At 41.0% G+C, this 18,357-nt stretch overlaps 2 protein-coding genes and 1 long non-coding RNA gene across 11 annotated transcripts; 2 read left to right on the top strand and 1 right to left on the bottom strand.

Annotated features, from left to right (window-relative positions):
* Positions 1-297: 297 nt before the first annotated feature.
* LOC131012296 (uncharacterized) lies at positions 298-4,182 on the top strand. 7 transcript variants are annotated; one of them, XM_057940223.1, is made up of 6 exons: positions 326-481; positions 634-740; positions 1,599-1,776; positions 1,884-2,976; positions 3,057-3,800; positions 3,885-4,182. In XM_057940223.1, exons 4-6 carry the CDS (start codon positions 1,897-1,899, stop codon positions 3,912-3,914), a joined length of 1,854 nt encoding a protein of 617 aa, XP_057796206.1. In that variant the 5' UTR covers positions 326-481; positions 634-740; positions 1,599-1,776; positions 1,884-1,896; the 3' UTR covers positions 3,915-4,182. The 7 variants fall into 7 exon arrangements, with proteins under 7 accessions (XP_057796208.1, XP_057796203.1, XP_057796206.1 ...); XM_057940222.1 differs by having other exon boundaries at positions 1,869-2,976; XM_057940225.1 differs by lacking the exon at positions 1,599-1,776 and having other exon boundaries at positions 298-481.
* Positions 4,183-4,493: 311 nt separating this feature from the next.
* Positions 4,494-6,990, bottom strand: LOC131012297 (receptor homology region, transmembrane domain- and RING domain-containing protein 1). 2 transcript variants are annotated; one of them, XM_057940228.1, is made up of 4 exons: positions 6,780-6,990; positions 6,450-6,680; positions 5,046-5,432; positions 4,494-4,949 (listed from the first exon to the last, which is right to left on the bottom strand). In XM_057940228.1, exons 1-4 carry the CDS (start codon positions 6,892-6,894, stop codon positions 4,846-4,848), a joined length of 837 nt encoding a protein of 278 aa, XP_057796211.1. In that variant the 5' UTR covers positions 6,895-6,990; the 3' UTR covers positions 4,494-4,845. The 2 variants fall into 2 exon arrangements, with proteins under 2 accessions (XP_057796211.1, XP_057796210.1); XM_057940227.1 differs by having other exon boundaries at positions 4,494-4,961; positions 6,780-6,954.
* Positions 6,991-15,617: 8,627 nt separating this feature from the next.
* LOC131012295 (uncharacterized) lies at positions 15,618-18,038 on the top strand. 2 transcript variants are annotated; one of them, XR_009097271.1, is made up of 3 exons: positions 15,746-16,361; positions 17,283-17,554; positions 17,889-18,038. It is a non-coding gene; the product is annotated as an uncharacterized LOC131012295 (long non-coding RNA). The 2 variants fall into 2 exon arrangements; XR_009097270.1 differs by lacking the exon at positions 17,889-18,038 and having other exon boundaries at positions 15,618-16,361; positions 17,283-17,747.
* The last annotated feature ends 319 nt before the right edge of the window (positions 18,039-18,357 follow it).

Genomic DNA, 18,357 nt, shown 5'->3' with positions numbered 1-18,357 from the left:
TTAAATGAAATTATAATTGATGAGCTCCAAGCAGAAGCGGTCAATAACTACACACTACGCGCTTTATGTTAGTCTCATGCTGAGGTGGTGTTCAACTTTATTCCAAAATGGTGAAATTCCCAAATTAACATTTGACAATTGCAAGTTGGCCCAAAAATATATACTAATTTCGTACTCAATTTCCAAAGATTTGATATACTTGAATGAATGTTGAATGATGCATGTGTGTGACTACGACTTAGGGACCCCACCCCTCATAACCCCCACCACCCCACCTCCCAACTCATAATTAAATGTCATCACATGATCCAAAAAACACTACACCAAAAGGCAAAGTCCATCATTAATATACTAAGAAAATGTATGAATGCATTGATTCACTTAATCCCATAACAAAATTTTAAAATTTCACACACACACTAAAAGATGCCTGCAAAAAATAGTCTACTAGTATTACATGTTTCTCCTTCATTTACAGAAGGTAAGCCCTTCCTATTTGTCTCTTTAGATTTAAAAAAAATAAAAGATTTAAAAATCTTTGCATATCTAAGAAACTGAGTTGCTATCTCCCTGTCTCTCTCTCTCTCTCTCTCTCTTTGCCTGTCTGAAGTTATTACTGCCGGTGTTTTGCAGCTTCCATCAATAAATATATACCCAAATTGGTTCTAGTGTATTGCAGCAAGAATTCAGCCAAGAAAAACAGTCCATATTCAAGATTCTTCATTCTTCTTGGGAAAGAGGTACGAGTTTTCTCTAAAATCTTGTGGTTTTGCCGTTTCTCTTTGGCTCTTCCGTTGCTTCATTAGCTTGTATCGATCAAGTTATGATTTTTACCGTTGTTTTTTATTTGGTGGTGATTGTCATTTTCTACAAACTTGATCCCAGAATTTCGTTGATTTCCACTTGAATTTTTAATGATTTTATTTATGCTTCAAGTATTTGTGTTTGAATTTCTGTTTACCACATGGTTTCATTGACTGTGTCGAAAGGATTATGAGTTTTATAGTCGAATTGAAAAGTCAGAGATGTAGACATGCTTCGTGTTGTTATTTCTTGTTTGATCGAAATTTTATTTTTCTTGAAAATTATTGAAGTGTCCCACATTGGATTGGAGATAGTGGCATGAGCCACTTTATATGGTGAGGCAACCCTTTCTCTTACAAGGCCTTTTAAGGGAGGAATGACCCAATATCCATTTCCAACAAAAATTACAAGTGTAGTTGAAAAAAGGAGCTGCTGCTTTAATCCATCAATTTCTACCAAAATATATGTTCATCCATTGTCAAAATGTAAATGTTGCTGTTGCAATTGGAGTGTAGTTTTTGTGGCATCTAAAATCACTTATAGTATATCTTTTCATCTATTTTACCAAAATCATTTTAGTTGTTTGTGTTGATGACAAATTGTTTCATCAGAAACTAAAAGTAAATTTGTTGTGGGATATGGTGAGATGTGCTATGAAATTTGATCTATAGATATATGTTCTGTTACATTAAACATTGGATCATCCATACGTGGGTGGTTTTTAGTTGGAGTGAAAGCTTTTCGAGCAACATATGTAGCGATGACACCCTCAAAAATGTATGGAAACTGTATAGCTTAGAGTGCGCCGTATTTCTTTCTTCTTTTGGATGGAGCGTTGGTGAGTGGTGGTGGGAACGACGAACTTATGTGAGAATTTCATCAAAATCATGGAGAAGAAGTTTATGATCTTGGTGGCAACGCGTTTCTTGTTGAAAGCTTCAAGCATGAATGGACTTGAAACTCTTGAACTCTGTGTGTCCTCTCATCCAATGCTCTTCAACTGAAGTATCGTTTTGGAGCGTTAGGATTGCTTTGGTATGAATTAAGCACATTACTAATTGCAGGTGATCTGTATACAGATAGTAGAAGTTGATGCTGCTGAAGAATCTGATGGAGGACAAGCAGCTGAATTTCGACCAACCATTTTTATCCGTGAGGCGACACGCACCACCAACTGTGACCTCTCAGAAACGAGACAACAAGAGAATCGATAGCTATTCCTATCAAGTAAGACCTCAGCTTCCTACTTATAGATCAGAGCTGAAATCCGGTCCTATTAGGAATCCCGGAGCAGTGCCATTTCTATGGGAACATTCCCCAGGACAACCTAAGGAGGAGGCGAAACCACAAACTAGAAGCTCCGACAAACCTCCCATTGCCCCGATGCTTCCTCCTGGGAGGTACCCGAAGGCTAAACAGCATGATTCTCGTATTGTTTCTCGGAGAACTACTGGCATTAAGAGCCAAGCTGTTGATGCACCGTGTACTAGTGAAGATAAGAAACAAGATGTTCCCGTTTCTTGTGATTCTCGTACTGGTCTGTCTAATGATGAAGATGTGAAGAACGACGAGAGCAGGAAAGATACACCAAAGGAGGAGGAGGGTGGTTCCGATTCTGAGGATAGCAACGAAGCATATGTTGATGCTCGGGATACACTCTCGAGGACTGAATACTCTTTCTTGAATTGTAGCATGAGCGGCTTAAGTGGAGTGGAAGATTTAGACGTGAAGTCTTCTGAAAGATTCTCAACTGATCCACAAGCTCGCGAGTTTATGATGGATAGGTTCCTCCCTGCTGCCAAGGCTATGGCTTCGGAGACCCCTCATGCCCCCAAGAAGCAACCCATGCAAGTACAGCAGCAGCAGCAGCCGAAGAAAACGACAAATCAATGTACTAAGCCTTCACTTCGCTACGGGCCTAGTTTTGCGAAGAAGTATTCACATTACCACGAGAATGAGGAGGAGGAAGAAGAGAGTGATGATGAGTATGATCAGCAAGCAAATATGCGTTCGGTGTGTGGTTTGCTACCCCGTTTTTGCTTGAAGAGTTCGCTTGGCCTTTTAAGCCCTGTTCCTGGAATGAGCGTGAGGACACGAGTGCCAGCGTCTCCTGCTAATAGAGGACAGCCTAGATCTTCATCGTCTGGTTCTTACACTGAGATGGAGAATGAGGTAACACTTTGTTTTCTTCCTCACACAAGCCTCTTATTTTACCAATATTTGGATTCATATCTCTTTGTTTTGTCAAGCAGTCCATTTCTGGTAGAACAGAGACAAAATCAATCGACAAAATCCAAACGGCTGAACTCGATGAGGATAAGGCTACTTCAACATACAGTGATGCACCTCTGCCATTACATGAACAGAAAGAAGCTCCTTCTGTTCATGAAGGAATTACGCATGGTAAGGGCTTAAAAACCTTTGAGGAGTTCTTGCTTGATCATGGAAGCTCAGATCAGTCAAGTTCAGGAGATCCTGTCGTTGAGAAAACTGTCTATGTAGATACAGTACATAAGGCGGAATCACCAAATTTGAGGCCGTTTTCTCCCAAAACACCGGACTCTCAGATTGTTCCCAACTTGATAGAAGAAGATTCGCCTCACGAAGATTTGAAGAAGTTGCATACTGCAGATGGAGAGACGCAGTTTCTACCAAAAGCTGAGTCCATTGCAAACCAGGGAAAGGAGAAGCCTCCAGATTTTGGAGACAATCGAAATTTTAGTATAGATTCAACAAATAAAGATTACTTAGCAGTGACTTTGTATGGCTCTCAACAGAATCACTCCGGACTCCCTGCTCCACCACCTCTGCCTAAATCTCCTTCCGATTCCTGGCTGTGGCGCACGTTGCCTTCCATGAACACGAAGAACTCGCCTCTGCGCACGTATCTTGGTGCGGAAACAGCTCCTGAGAACAAGGCACCTGCAAGTGATATGAAGTGGGAAACTATTGTCAAGACCACAAAGGTGCAGCGTCGTCACATGCATTACTCTGAGGTTGGTTTTGCTTGTTGTTTACATGATTCTTCAAATGTTTCAACAACTGCACTCGTAGGTTTACGCTGTTATATGTTCTTTCAGGAGTCGTTGACAAGTATACCAGAGACTTGAGAAACGCCATTCTAGAAGCCAACGCGATAAGGGTACGGAATTGACACTGTATACTTCATTTCTCTGCTGTTCTTGAGGAGTTAAAATATTATTGATGGCAATGGGCTGGGAAGTGTAGCTTTGATCTCCCATTTTCTATCATGTAATTACAGTTTAAATAAAACATATTCTTGTGTTAGTTTTACTGGTATATATATAGATTAATAGATATGTGTACAAAGAAACTCGAGATTAGCCAAATAAATTATGAAAGCCTTTCCTATTTGCATTGCCCGAGTTGAATTTGTGTTGTTGTGTCGTGTTTAGTGTTTGATTTTGTTTAGATTTCAGGTTATGTTCGAAATGCAAAATGACTGAATATATTTTTTTTTCGATTTTGGGAGATGATGGCATCAGTTTGTCAAAAATTAGAAAAAACATGATATTATTAAAAAGCATATCAGATATTGTGATAAAACACGGAATAATTTCACAATAACAATAATTACATAAAATTTCCCCTTCCCTACTATTTCTATACACGAAGCAAGAATTTCTAATGCCTAGCATAATAAAACACATAACAAAAAGAGATACAAATTACGAAGAATGACTACTTAATAGAACACATATTTATACAGTCTTAAACATCCCATCAATACCATTGAAAGAGAAGAAAAAGAAAATGCAAAACATTAATAGTTGTTTACTTGTTTCCAACACACATTCCCACTGCTCGCAGCAATCGGCATTTGCTGCTTTCTGCAATTGTCGTATCAATCTTCTAGTATATGCAGGCGTCAAGTTTTCTCATGATGATCTCGACTCGAGGGGAAAACCAGCACGTCCTTTGGAAAGGGTTAGCTGGGGCGAGAGCCGCACTTTGTGTACTTTCAAGACCGTTGTTGGCATGCCAAGAACGACAACTAAGCAGATCGGAGTAGGTCTCCGATCACTTGACTGATGAAGCCATTCTAGCCCTTACATCATGCTTGCAAACTGGACAGAACGTGGCACCCTTCGTCAACCATGAATTCACACAGCTCGAGTGGAAACCTGTAAATACAACTTAAAACCATTAATACAGCCATGAGATGCACGAACCAAGGTAGGAGAAAGATACTATCCAACTTCTAATAAGCAAGAACCTACCATGTCGGCAAGGAAGAACTTTCAGGCTTTCCCCATGTTTGTAGTCCTCAAGACAGATTATACACGTCTCTCCTATGGGGTCGATTAGATTCACGGCGCCGAATGTTATTCTAGGGAGCATATCCACGACTTTATCATCGACAGCAGTGGTCCTCGTCTCTTGACAATTCCTCCACTGATTGACCGTGAAGCAGATTGAAACCAGGAGACAGATTACAGCAAGGACCGAAATAAACGATATAACCAGCACCGTCCAGGCAGTTTCATCAACAAGTGAGATGATGCAGCATTCACCTCCGACTCCCCGAGCATTCTCTCTCATGGTCTCCCCCGCCGTGTTCGACACAAATACAGCATATATCCACAGTCCTTCAGGGTTTCCCATCACTATTTCATCAAGAGGAACAAAACTAGAATGAGCTCGAAATGGAGAAAAGACGCCTTTGCCCTTGCAAAGCAGGGTCAGTTGTAAAGAAAAGACAACCAACCATGGAATAAATCACAAAGAAACAACAGCTGACAGAGAAAGGGAAATCGTTCAACTTACAACTACTGCATGCACGAACCACCACAAATCGTGGCAAGGCAAAATTTAGGAGCAATGCGAATATTTTCTCTGAAGTTTCTGGTTTAGCATTATCAGCAAAGTACTAAAACGCTAGCTTGTATGTGAGAGGTGACTGCAACGTAGACTACATTGTTTACTTCAGAGGAAAATGGAACATTCATCCAACACTAATACGTTTTATCCGAACTTATCAAACTAACATCGCTTTAAATATAAGAAAGGACGCACTACACCTACAATCAAGTGAAAGTTATACAACTTATACTTGTTCTATGAAGCTAAATAACAATGCTATAAGCTTTTTATCCACAAACAAGGAGAACCAATGACTAACGAGCCAGTCCAACCTTCTTTCGTCTCACGTGTAGATGGCTACTTTGTATTGAAGAGGATTTTTTATTTAACATGGCTCAATGATCATTGAATGGTCTGTAGGGAATTTAATTTTTGAAGGTTGATAATATACATGGTGGAGAATTTTTATCTTGATCATTGGGAATTTTCAATCCCACCCTTTCCAATAGGGTATGAATCAAGCAAGTTAGCTCAAATTATAGAAATTATCAAGGGCTTTAGGATATCCCAAAGTTCTAATCCATCTTAGTAAACAATGGATTAGCCTATATATACTAATTCTTAATAGTAAACACCCCCTCTATTGAATAACCTTCTCGTCTAAAAGTTTAACAGTGTAGGCTGTTATAGATATGAATCACTTTAAATTTCATACACTATCTTCCATTATTCCAATTTCATATGGGTAAACTTCTGCATCATGAAAATTCTGAAAAAAATAGTACTAATAACAAAGCAATTTGTTTCGCCAACCAACTCACTTGAAATGAGGTTGTGGTCGAGCTGATCGTCGTATACGATGGCGGCGCGAAACCCAGCTTCCTGCGCATTTCTGATCTTCTCCTCAAACGCGCAGTTCCCCCTCATAATCAGAACAATATTCGCACTCTCATCACCGCCGTCTTCGACTTCATCGAGCAGCGGGGAGCAGGCGTCGAGCGGCTCAGCTACCCACAAATCGCCGCAAATTACGCTGCCGTTCAGCCCTTTAGCTGCAGTCACAAATTCGAATTGGAAAAAAAATATATGTAAAATTCAATTACAACAAGGGAAAATTAGAGAATCAATCAATTCTGAAGCAGAGTAGCTACTGAATCTGGCGGGAGTGTCCGGGAACGAAGAGGAGATGGAACTGAGCTGGACGATTGAGAGGATTGGATCGGTTAAGAAGCAGAGAAGAAGTGTAAAGATCAAGAATTTGTTCATTTCGTCATCGAATTTTGAGGGATTGTGTCGTTGATTTTGTGCGCCTGTTTTTATTCATGCAGAAAGGGGCCGCAATTGACAAATCTTTGAAATTATCGTACTGGCCTCATATCTTCCAAGTTATTACACATACTACCCTCTTCGTTCAAATTCGGTTAAATTTAGTCCCACCTTAATTATTTTCTGATGAACCAAAATACTTATTAAATGACAATTTTATATAAAAAAGAAAAGAAAAAACCTAAAAAAACCCTTGAAAGCACAGAAAGAGCAGACTAAGGGCCGAGTCTCATTAAAACCTTTTCACGGAAAACCCAGTGGTAAAAACCGTGAATAGGAAAAAGAGTACTCGTCTAGACACAAGACGAAAGTAGGGAATAGCTAAAGGAGATACAACTCCGAGATTCAGAATAACAACGAAAAAACAACCACCCATCAGTCCCAACTATCGTTTCTTACGCAAATGGCTATGCGAAGCCATGTCAAGGCGAACTGCAGCCCTAATCTCCTCAATCTCGTGCGGCCACCACCCTTCTGAACGTTGTTGGTTAGCCATAATATCTGCCGCCTTGTTTCCTTCTCTAAAGATGTGAGAAACCTGCAGCGAGAAAGCATCTAACATCTTTAAAATCCTATTCCACGCTGCCTTAAAACGCCAAGGCACATTCAAAGAACGGGTATTAAGAATTGATATCACGTAGGTGGAATCGGCTTCAATCCAAAGCTTGTGCCAACCACGATTGTGAGCAATTTGAATCGCCGAGATAACAGCCAGGAGTTCCGCTTCAAAGGCAAAACCCGAGCCACCTTTGAAGTGAAAACAACCACGCACTACATTCCAGTTATCTCTAAACACCCCACCTGCAGCAATAGTTCCCGGAGCTCCCGTCGCTGAGCCATCAGTATTTACTTTGATCCACGGCGCCACCGGTGGCCACCAATGCACCTCAACAAATTCCGGAGGAGGAGCACTCCTGGTAGTAACACCCACTGCCCGGAGAATCAGATAATCTGACCAAGAATTCGACATGTAACCTAATTTAGGAAAGTTATCATCAATCTCTTTGAAAGCAACTTTCACAGTGTGGATGACACGACTTGCTTCGAACTTTTGATTATCAAAGATACAATTGTTTCTCTGCATCCAGATGGCCCAGATGACCGTGATGATACCAGCTTTCCAGAAATTACCGGTGAGGGGACTAAGTTTATACTGCCAAGCTGCCACCAAAAAACTATGAATATCATTCTCTTGCAACCCTTGCGTGAAATTGAACCACCCAAGAAACGTAGCCCAAATATTCTGCACACGCTCACAATTCCAGAAAAGGTGATCCTGAGACTCACTTCCTTTTAAGCAAAGCAAACAGACGTTTGGCGTGATCATACCGTAGCGGATAAGGCGATCATAAGTCGGTACTCTATTATGAAGAAGACGCCAACAGATCAAAGAACGTCGAATCGGAATAAAAGATTCCCAAAGCCAAGAGCCCCAAGACGCCTTCGGAAAATGATGACAATGCTTGTTGAATGCCAGCGCAGTAGTGACATTCCCGTGCAACGAGGGTTTCCAGAAACGCACATCTCCCTCAGTACCAAGAGGAGTGAGTAAAATATCACACACTATCTCAGGAAAAGCATTAACAAAGGCTTGCGTGAAATGCCAGAGCCCATCGTAGAAATAATCAGCCACCGATTGAGTAAGAAACGGAAGCATGAAATGCGGAATACCGCATTTATTCATAAGATTATACCCAAGCCAGTCGTCATACCAGAATGAAGTAGAAGCGCCGTCATAAATATACGAGTACGAATCCGCCACCAAACCATCAATTTCCTCACGTAAGCTCATCCAAACAGAAGAAGCAGCCACCAGAGATTTACAACGCCCAAAGCGATCGAGATATCTATCTCTAATCAAATCATATCCGAACTCACGCCCACCAACCACCTTCCACGCCATTTTCATTAGATAGCTCTTATTCATGAGCTCGAACGACCTAACCCCGAGACCTCCCTCCTCCTTAATCGAGCAGACCCTCTTCCAACTCACGGAACATGATGGCGTCTGCTTGATGTTGCCAGTCCAAAGGAAATTACGGCAGCACGCATCGAGCTCCTTAATAAGAGCAGTCGGCCATCTATAAACCATCATGGAGTGCGTCAGGGAGCTTTGGATAACCGACCTGATCAGGCAAATCCTCCCAGCCATCGACAAGTGTAATCCCTTCCATCTCGCGAACTTGTTGATCACACGATCATGTATCGGTCGAAGATAGGAGGCATGCACACGACCCTTAAAGATAGGAACCCCAAGGTAAGTAATCGGAAAGTTGCCCTGAGAAAATCTCAATATGCTCCGAATAGCCCTACAGGTCTGAGAAGGAACTTTGCTAGTAAAAAAAATTTGCGACTTATCCGGGCTCACAATTTGATCAGAGATTTGACCATAATATTCCATAATTTTCTGAATGGTATTAGCGTTCGTGACCGTGGCATGACAGAAAACCAGAATATCATCCGCATATAAAAGATGAGTTGGAAAATTAATTCCCTGTCTCATTTGCATCGGTGTAAGTGTGCCCGCGCTAACACAATTTGCAAATAGCCTACCAAGAACATCCTCGGCGATTCCAAAAAGAATCGGAGAAAGAGGATCGCCCTGACGAACACCCCTTGAACACGCAAAATAACCTTTAAGCTGACCATTGTACAGAATAGAAATCCTAGCCGAGTGAAGCAGAATCTCAATCCAACTAATGAACTTTGAATCATAGCCAGCAACACGAAGAACGTTAAGCAGGAAATCCCAGCTAAGAGTATCAAAAGCTTTTTTGATGTCAATCTTGCAAGCCATGTTTTGACCACGACTCGTACGATGCATACAGTTCACGCCTTCGGACCCAATCAGAATACAATCGTGAATGGAACGACCGCTAATAAAACCAAACTGATGACGGGAAACATAAACAGCAGCAACCTGGCTCAGTCTAGACGCCAACACCTTAGTAATAATCTTGTAAAGAAAGTTGGACAAAACAATCGGTCTCAGATCCGAGACCGAATTGACGACATCTTTCTTAGGTATCAACACCAAGGTATTAGAATTGCAGCCTTGAGGAAGATAAGAATTCCGGAAAAAAGCTTGAACAGCACACCAAATATCCACTTTAATAATCGACCAACAATGCTGATAGAACTTACCCGAGAAACCATCAGGCCCAGGCGAGCTGTTCGGCTCCATCTGAAAAACCGCAGCAGAAATTTCCTCTTCATCCGGCAAACGAATGAGCAAATTATTATAACGATCTTCGACCATCTCCTCAATAACCGCCTTAACCGCCGTAATATCAGTATTAGTATGACTGCTAGTCGAAAACAAAGAAGAGAAGAAATCCACGATATGATCCCCAATAACCTTCTGGTCGTAATTCATATCTCCATTGATCTCCATGTGAGAAACGATGTTAGGTTTTCGACGAAACCTAAGCATCGCATGAAAGAACTTCGTGTTCCTGTCTCCATCTTGAAGCCAAGACACCCGGCTTTTTTGCTGTAAAAGCGAGCTCTGCCTGGAAAGCGCAACGTTGATCTTTGCTTGGGCTTCCACTTCTTTATCAAAGAGATCCTCCGTGTAACCATCCCTGACAATCTGATCTTGAATCTCCAAAAGCTCTTGTTGAGTATTCATGATACAAGAATCAACATTTCCAAAAACATTCCGATTCCACGCGCGAAGAACCTGCCGAAGACGCTTTAATTTATGCATAACTTTAAAAATCGGGCAGCCAATCTCGGTATCCATCTGCCAGGACCCTTCCACCGTATGGAGAAAATCCGGATGTAAGATCCACATGTTAAGGAACTTAAAGAAATGATGGCGAGGAGGAGCATCCACCATGCAATGAAGAACAAGCGGGGAATGATCCGAGGTAATACGTGGAAGAGCTTGGACAAAAACCGAACTCCAGAGATTTGCAAAAGAGTCAGCAAAAATCGCTTTATCCAGACGAGACTCCACATGGGTAGGCATAAATCTACGACCAGACCACGTGTAATGCAGACCAACCGTAGGCGCCTCAATGAAACCGGTGGCTTCAATGAATTCACAGAACTCCGCACAAGCAGTAGAGTTAGGCATACAGTCACTACTTCTTTCATGGGCGCCTTTCACCGCATTAAAATCGCCAATAAAGACAACATTACCATCAATATGATCCAGAAGATCCAACCACAAACGCCGTCTGCCAGCATACGTGTTAACGCCATGCACCACCGCGATTTTGAAATTCCACGTCGACCATCTGCAGTTCATGATAACCACCTGCTCCGAGGAGAAAATCACATCATGAGTAACAGAAGGATGAGAAAAAACCCAAATATTCGAACTCATGTTGTCTCTTGAATTTTGAAAACAAGGAATAAGATTCAGAGAACGCCAAAATCTAGAAAAAGTCTTCTTGAGATTCGTCTTAGGCTCAATAATCCCAACAATAACAGGGGAGAAGGAGTCGCAATGCTCCTTTAAAACTCGTTTGGACTCGTCCGTAAGGCCCCGGACATTCCATACGAGGACATTCATCAAAAAGACTGAGAATTCGTGTTCGGGTTTTCACCCGATTCCACTTCAGCTGCCCAACTCTTGGCCGCCACATTATTTAGGGCTCTATCATTCTTCGAGCTCCCAGATGTAATAATGAAATCTCTAGGTTTATCTCCTGCTTCCCAAGCTTTGTAAAGTTTATTTTTGATGAAATCTTCAGCCTGTTGATTGGGTTGTTGGTTAGGTTTGCTGCTCCACTGACTTCCGTAGACGACTCTTGATACTATCTTCCTCAAGAATCCTCGGTTTCCTTATTGCCAAATCTTTCGGCGGTCTCCCCCTTTTTTTCACCTGCGCCTCCGCCTCACAATTCCTGAAAGTTTCCACTATCCGCTGAGCTTTGATAGCGCTGTCCATCATCTTTTCTTGTTTCTCACAATTTTTATCCCGATTGACCGAACTTTCAAAAATGACGATCTGTTGTGAATCTTCTTCAGCCACTGTCTTGCCACCATCCGACTGCCCATCAGATTCATCTCCTGAATCTATCTCTTCCGTAGCCGGCACAGTGATCGCCTGTAAGATATCCGGACCTGACATCAATCTATCTCCATTGGCATCCTCAAAATCAACATTCCGATCAGTTAAAGCCAACGACTGATTGTGGTTCTTTGTTCCCCGCGGTGTCAGAATCTGCTCTTCTTCAACAACAACCTGTTCCAAAACCCCCAACTGATTTAGAATCTGCTCTTCTTCGACAGCCACCTGTTGAAAAACCCCAAATTGATTTTCAGTGATAATCTGCGGTCTGTGAGCTTGGTCAGTCCTATTCTGGTCCCAAGATTTTGGTTTCCAGTTAGGTGCCCTAACCTCCTTGGCAGCTCCCTTATTAATTATTTCCTTGTCTTTCACCAGCGACATATCTTTGGCCTTCACATTCCTGCTGTCCTCCTTGGATTTTTTCTTCATTTTATTGCAGTTATCAATAGAATGTCCAGTGATCTTACACTTAGAGCAGAAGGCCGGTAGTTGTTCGAATTCAAATTCGACGTGAAAGGAACGTTCTTCCCCGTCAACCAGCAAAGCCTCCGGAAGAGGACGCGAGAGATCAATTTCCAACAAAATTCGAGCATAATGTCCAGCAGCACCACGTGCAGAAGCCCCATCAACTTTAATAGGCGATCCCATCGCCCTTCCAATACCCGTAATGACATCCAGAGTCCAAAATTCTAAGGGCAAATAATAAATGCGCATCCAAACTTCACAAAGTGATGAAATTTCTTTATAGGGGTCGAAGAATCTCACCCATTCGCGTAACCGCATGGTTCCGAAAGGTAACTCCCAAGAAGTGCTTTTCTGAACTAGCGTCTTGTCTTCAGCGGTATTAAATTTAATAGTGTAGAAGCTCTTTCCCATGGGGATGATTTGCCAATCATTGTCAATATTCCAAGCCACCTGAAGATCACGTTTAAGATCCGTGAGAAGACGCGGCTTCTCTCCTTTCCTAAGAAGAAGACGACCAATTAAAGCATGCTCAAATTGATTTATTTTGGGCAGCAGATGCTCTTTTGGCACCCTAAGCGTGGGTATTTCACCAGAGAAGTCCGGTTGCAGCGAAGTGAATCGATGAACAAGCACATCCGGCGTACGTTCAATTTGTCGGGGTCTCCTCAGAAGCGAAGCAAAAGAAGTGGTGCTCGGCCGGTGAAGCTCTGTCGCCGAGGCCTTCTTAGAATTGTCTCCCTTGATCAAATCCTGAACCTTAGTATTGGATGTAGTGAATTTATGAACCTGTGAATGTCCAGAAGGTCTATCAGCAAAGGACGTTGTCGTAGATTCCTCAGCCAAACCCTTTGAATATTCAACAGCAGATTTCTCTTTGTCGTGACATTCTCCATGGCTATGACGTTGAGTAGAGAAATTATTGGAAACTTGAGGCAGATTCAGCCCTGCCTTATCAACCATAATCGGGAACTGTTGTTGGTTGATTTGCATCGTAGGCGTAGGTGGTTTGCTCGGCGACATTGGCGGCGGCGTGCCGGCGATCTCAGCAAAGGACTGCATGGGCGGCGACTTGGCCGGTGAGCAGATCTCTTCTTCAGCGGCAGAGAGGTTCGGCAGCAGCTGCGGAGCTTCATCAGCGGCTGCGGCGGGAGCGGACCTTCGCCAGTTGCTGCGTGGAGACGTCGGAGGCGGAAGGGCGGAACGCTGGGTGGCTATGGGAACAGCCCGGTCGCCGGTGATTGGGAGATCCATTTCTCTCTCAGATCGCCTTAGGAACAGCGGTGCAGACTGTAGCGGAGACGGGAAAGGATTCGGTGGGGAATCGCGTTCTGCCGGAGCTGTTGACTGCGATTGCTGCAGACGAGCGGCGTTCGTCTTCGTGAGACTGGAGCAGCGACTGGAGGAGCGATCGAAGCTTGCCGTTGCGAACTCGGTCAGCTGGAGCGAGTTGACTGCGCTTGCTGCGGAGGCGCGAGCGGCGGTGGTGGCCAGTGTCCGGCCAGCCAGCAGCGGCGAGCGGAGCCAGGGTCCGGCCAGCCAGCAACGGCGAGCGGCCCGGCAGCGTCGAACGGTCTGGCGTGCTCAGTCAAACACGCGGGCCGATGGAATGGGGCAGCGCCGCAACTGTAAGCGAAGAGCGGCGCCTCGGCGAGGCAACACACAGGCACCACGGACTGCGGAGGAGGCGAAGAAGGCGGAGGAGGCGGACAGCGGTCCTCCTTAACTCAGCGATTTCCGGCGCCCAGATCTGGTGTGAATGGACTCCAGGCGTGAAGGCGCAGATTCCCGCAGCTGGGTTTTTTCCTGTCTGCTACAGTAGCATTTTGCTTTTGCTACAGTTGCATTTTGCTTTCTCTCCTTACATCCACTCTCATTTCCTGTTGAACCAAAATACTACCAAACTTTAAATACATTTTCTATTGTCTTGAATCAATGCAAGAAATAAGATGTGCGGTGGAAATGAGAAGAGATGACAAATTAAGCGTCTTTCTCATTTATTTATTTACAATATATATATGTACATGAGAATTTATAAGATTACAAGACATGAGAATATTATAATATAAACTAGTATTATACCCGTGCTTCGCACGGTCCAATTATTCATACGTGTTTGTAATATACATAATAAGAGTACTATAAAGTTTTATAAATGTATTTAAGTGATACAAAAAAAAATGAATATAGAGTAATCAAATCAAATTGAAAATTTAGGTTACATACTACAAAAAAAACAGGAATTGAAAAAACAAAAGAGCTTTACATCATACAATTTATATTATAATACAGTAAGACACAAACATTTCATACAATCAACGTATAAAAATCAATCTAAGATCTCACCATCTATAAGGAATCTCATTGGAATGCTCTCCTATATATATATAATGATTTATTTTTCAAAAAGAGAATTAATAATAAAACAATATATATATATATATATATATATATATATATATACAGTAGTTTATTTTCTAGAATTAGAATTAATAATAAAACAATTTAAGTCCACCTATAAGTGTACATAATTATCAAATTATCTTAGGACATAAAATTAAAAAGTAATGCTCGGTATTTAATAAAAATATTGCATGTTTATATCTCTAAGACTTGCATAATAGTTATTATGTAAGTTGATAAATGTTACTTATTTATGCTTGTATTTATTTATTATAAATATAATATTATCAAGATAAATATATTAATTATTTATTAAAATAAATTTTTGAACTCGATTAGCCCGATAGGCTAGCCCGAAACCAAAACATTTAGGGTTAGGGTTAGAAATTGTGAACCCGAAAAAATTTTCAACCCGATTAGCCCGCACTCGAATAACCCGTAACTCGATAGGGCTTGCCCAAAACTTCGTGGATTGACCCGATTGACATCCCTATTTATGTTATGCATATTCTTTTTTAACTAAATGCATAGTACTATGTGACACTGTCAAGTGACTCTTGTCATTGGTCATTTGACGAATCATACTTTCACAGAGGGGTCACATAGTGATATTTATTTAAAAAATAAATATTTGTCACGGGTATAATAATAAATATTGACGAATAAGGGGTGCAATTGATTTTGTTAATTAGTATTCTAAATTACCTAATTTTTGTCAAAATGAAATACTACATAACAAAAACAGCCAATTACTATTACATTGATATAAGCCCATACTGCTGAACACACCAAAATACATCAAAATTTAGGCTAGCAAAATGAAATACTCCTATATAACAAAACATAGCCAAAGTACCATTACATGAAGATGGTGTATCCCCAAAGGCTGAATATACCAAAAATACTTAAATATTAAGGCAAACAACGTTACCCAAAACATCATTTCTGTCCGTTAATCTTTTTCTCTCTCATATACAATCGGTCTCATCTCTCTCTTTCAATCTCACCGCACACATCCCCCACCGCTTCCTGCTCCGGCGAAGGGGCCGCCCTCGACCACCGCCACCACAGGCATCTCCCCCCTCTCGCCTCTCGCTCCCTATCTACCCCTTTCTATCACTCAGCGCGCACGGCCAGGCCAGGCTGCACATGCAACGCCGCCTCCGTCGCTACGCCGCAGTCACCATCTCCACGCCTTCCACCTGTAATTTTCGGCCTTGCTACCTCTCGTTTTGGTACCCAAGATTTGCTATCTCAATTTTATTCAATTACAATGCTAATTAAAAAAAAAACCTAAAACTTGAAATCCTTAACACCCAAAATCGTGACCCCCTTCACTTCCTAATTGATTGCCGCTGCAGCCTCGACGCGCTCGTCTGCCGCCTACGCGCAACCCTCGAGGACAATGGCGGCAGGCACGACACCATCTCGCCGCTGCGACCCGAAAGCCTGCGACGCCGCCCCTGGCTTCTTTGATAACTCTAGCTATTCGAATTTCTGTTGTCGTCTGATTTTGAAGGTATGCAAGCAAATCTCCTAATGTTTCATCTTGTAATTTCTACCTTTCGCATGATTTTGTGATTTTGAAGATTTTCTTGGATTGAGAAATTTAGTACTATAATTTTCTAGCTAATTTTCATTTCAATAGTCATTTGATAATAACTCGTAATTACTCTGTGTAATTAGCCAAGTAATTGCTCATTTGCTTGTATTGTTTTGGGTTGTGATTAGGTCCCAAAATATTATTTAATTTCAAATAGGTATTACAATTAGTGAATTAATTCATTTGAGTATTAATTTAACCCAATAAAGCTTTTATACAAAAATTGTTGTATATTTTTAGTATTAAAATTTAATGCGAAACATAAGTGTATTAATCACTTTAAACTTCAAATATAATAAAACGACATGCCGTGTGGGTATATATATATATATAATTATGTAGTAGTAATTATTAATCGTAAATATTTCCTCTATAATTTCTCATAGGTATAACTATATATAATGATGGCTATAAAAAAACTATATATAAATATAATGATGGTAGTTAATAAACTTTTATTTTGGACTTCATTTAAATTATAAATAAATTATTGCAAGACCAATAATACTGCACTACTTAACAGTCTCAAGCCCACTAATTAAAAACAATATAAAAAAGTTAACGTGAGCAAACTAATGGCTCAAACTAATAATGGGCCAAACTAAATAATACTCTGAATTGAGTCTCTTAAACAAAAGCAATATAAAAAGAAAAATAAATAAGAGAAACCCTAGACTTGCTCAGATCCATTCCATTAGCGCCGCAGATTTTTTTTCTTCTTTTCTTCTTCTTCTGCGGTTCAGTTTTTAGCTTCTTTCTTCTTCTTCTTCTTCAGTTCTCATAGATTCTTCTTCTTCTTCACTTCTCATAGCTTTACTCTCTACTTGTAACGCGTAGTTTACATCATTCGGAGAATTTGACCGTGTAATCGTACCGGCCGAGTCTCTTCGTCAAGCTATGCGAGAAGAAGAATGTTGAGGATTTCATCGTGAACATTGGATCCGGTGGTGGCGGTGTCGCCGTTGTAGTTGCTGCTCTCGTCTCAGTTGCGCTCCTACCGGCGGTGCTGCAGGCGCCGCTGCAACTGCCCCTGACCCTGCTGTCGAAGAAAGGAAGGTGCGCCACTGTTGTCGAAGAAAAGAAGAAACCTGTTGTCGGAAGAAAAGAAGGTGGGTGGAGGAGTTCTCTTTTCGAAATTCTCCTACTAATTGCATATTTTGTTTCTATTTTCTGCATTTTTTTTTTTGCTTTTATTTCAAGATTTTAGGTTTCTAATTTATGTTCTTTCCCATTTGCAATATTTTTTTGTGCAAATGATTTACAGAATCAGTTAAATACAAAAACAACACAAATACAGAATCAGTTGATAAATACTGCAAAAGTACAAAAATACAGAATCTTTGATGCCAACTTATATTACAAAAATACATCTACAGTCTTCCTATAAATCATGAATATATATCTTGAGTGATTCATTCATGCTCTTTTTTGTGGCTATTGCAGATCTCAGAAATTCACGCTCCATTGAAAGATTTAAATGATTCAAATCTCATCTGGAGATGAAGTTTAGACTCCCAACAACAATGTAAAAATAGACTTTTGAAAGAATATATTTTGAAAAGAACAAAGCTTTCTTCAACAAAGAAAACAAAAGATTTTTCGAAAAATTATGATAGAAGAATATTACAAATCTGAAAGAAGAGGAAGGAGAGTAAAAATTTAGTAGCTAAGTATCAACTATTTATAGATTGTAAAAATTGAGTTAACAGATTTAAAATTCAAATTTGGGCTCCAAACTTGGAGCCAAAAATGCATAACTTTGCAAGGTCCAGCAGATATAACAGATAATATTATTCACTGGATAAAAAGAAGTGTGCATTGGCGGGAAAAAATGGTGTGCCAAAACTGTGCATTAATATGCAGTATATATATATATATATATATATATATATATATATATATATATAGGGAG

This window comes from Salvia miltiorrhiza, chromosome 2 (genome assembly GCF_028751815.1).
Source record: "Salvia miltiorrhiza cultivar Shanhuang (shh) chromosome 2, IMPLAD_Smil_shh, whole genome shotgun sequence".
In the NCBI taxonomy this organism is placed as follows: Eukaryota; Viridiplantae; Streptophyta; class Magnoliopsida; order Lamiales; family Lamiaceae; genus Salvia; species Salvia miltiorrhiza.
Note: the sequence above shows the minus strand (reverse complement) of the source record. Positions and strands in the feature narration are given on the sequence as shown.

What these genes read in the sequence shown, in the direction of transcription:
- LOC131012296 (XM_057940220.1), top strand. Translation starts at nt 1,897, where the DNA reads ATGCTGCTGAAGAATCTGATGGAGGACAAGCAGCTGAATTTCGACCAA. An exon ending in ACACTGAGATGGAGAATGAG is followed by an intron (nt 2,977 to 3,056) that starts GTAACACTTTGT and finishes TTTGTCAAGCAG; the next exon opens with TCCATTTCTGGTAGAACAGA.
- LOC131012297 (XM_057940227.1), bottom strand. Translation starts at nt 6,894, where the DNA reads ATGAACAAATTCTTGATCTTTACACTTCTTCTCTGCTTCTTAACCGAT. An exon ending in CGACCACAACCTCATTTCAA is followed by an intron (nt 5,433 to 6,449) that starts GTGAGTTGGTTG and finishes TTGATGAAATAG; the next exon opens with TGATGGGAAACCCTGAAGGA. An exon ending in AGTTCTTCCTTGCCGACATG is followed by an intron (nt 4,962 to 5,045) that starts GTAGGTTCTTGC and finishes AATGGTTTTAAG; the next exon opens with TTGTATTTACAGGTTTCCAC.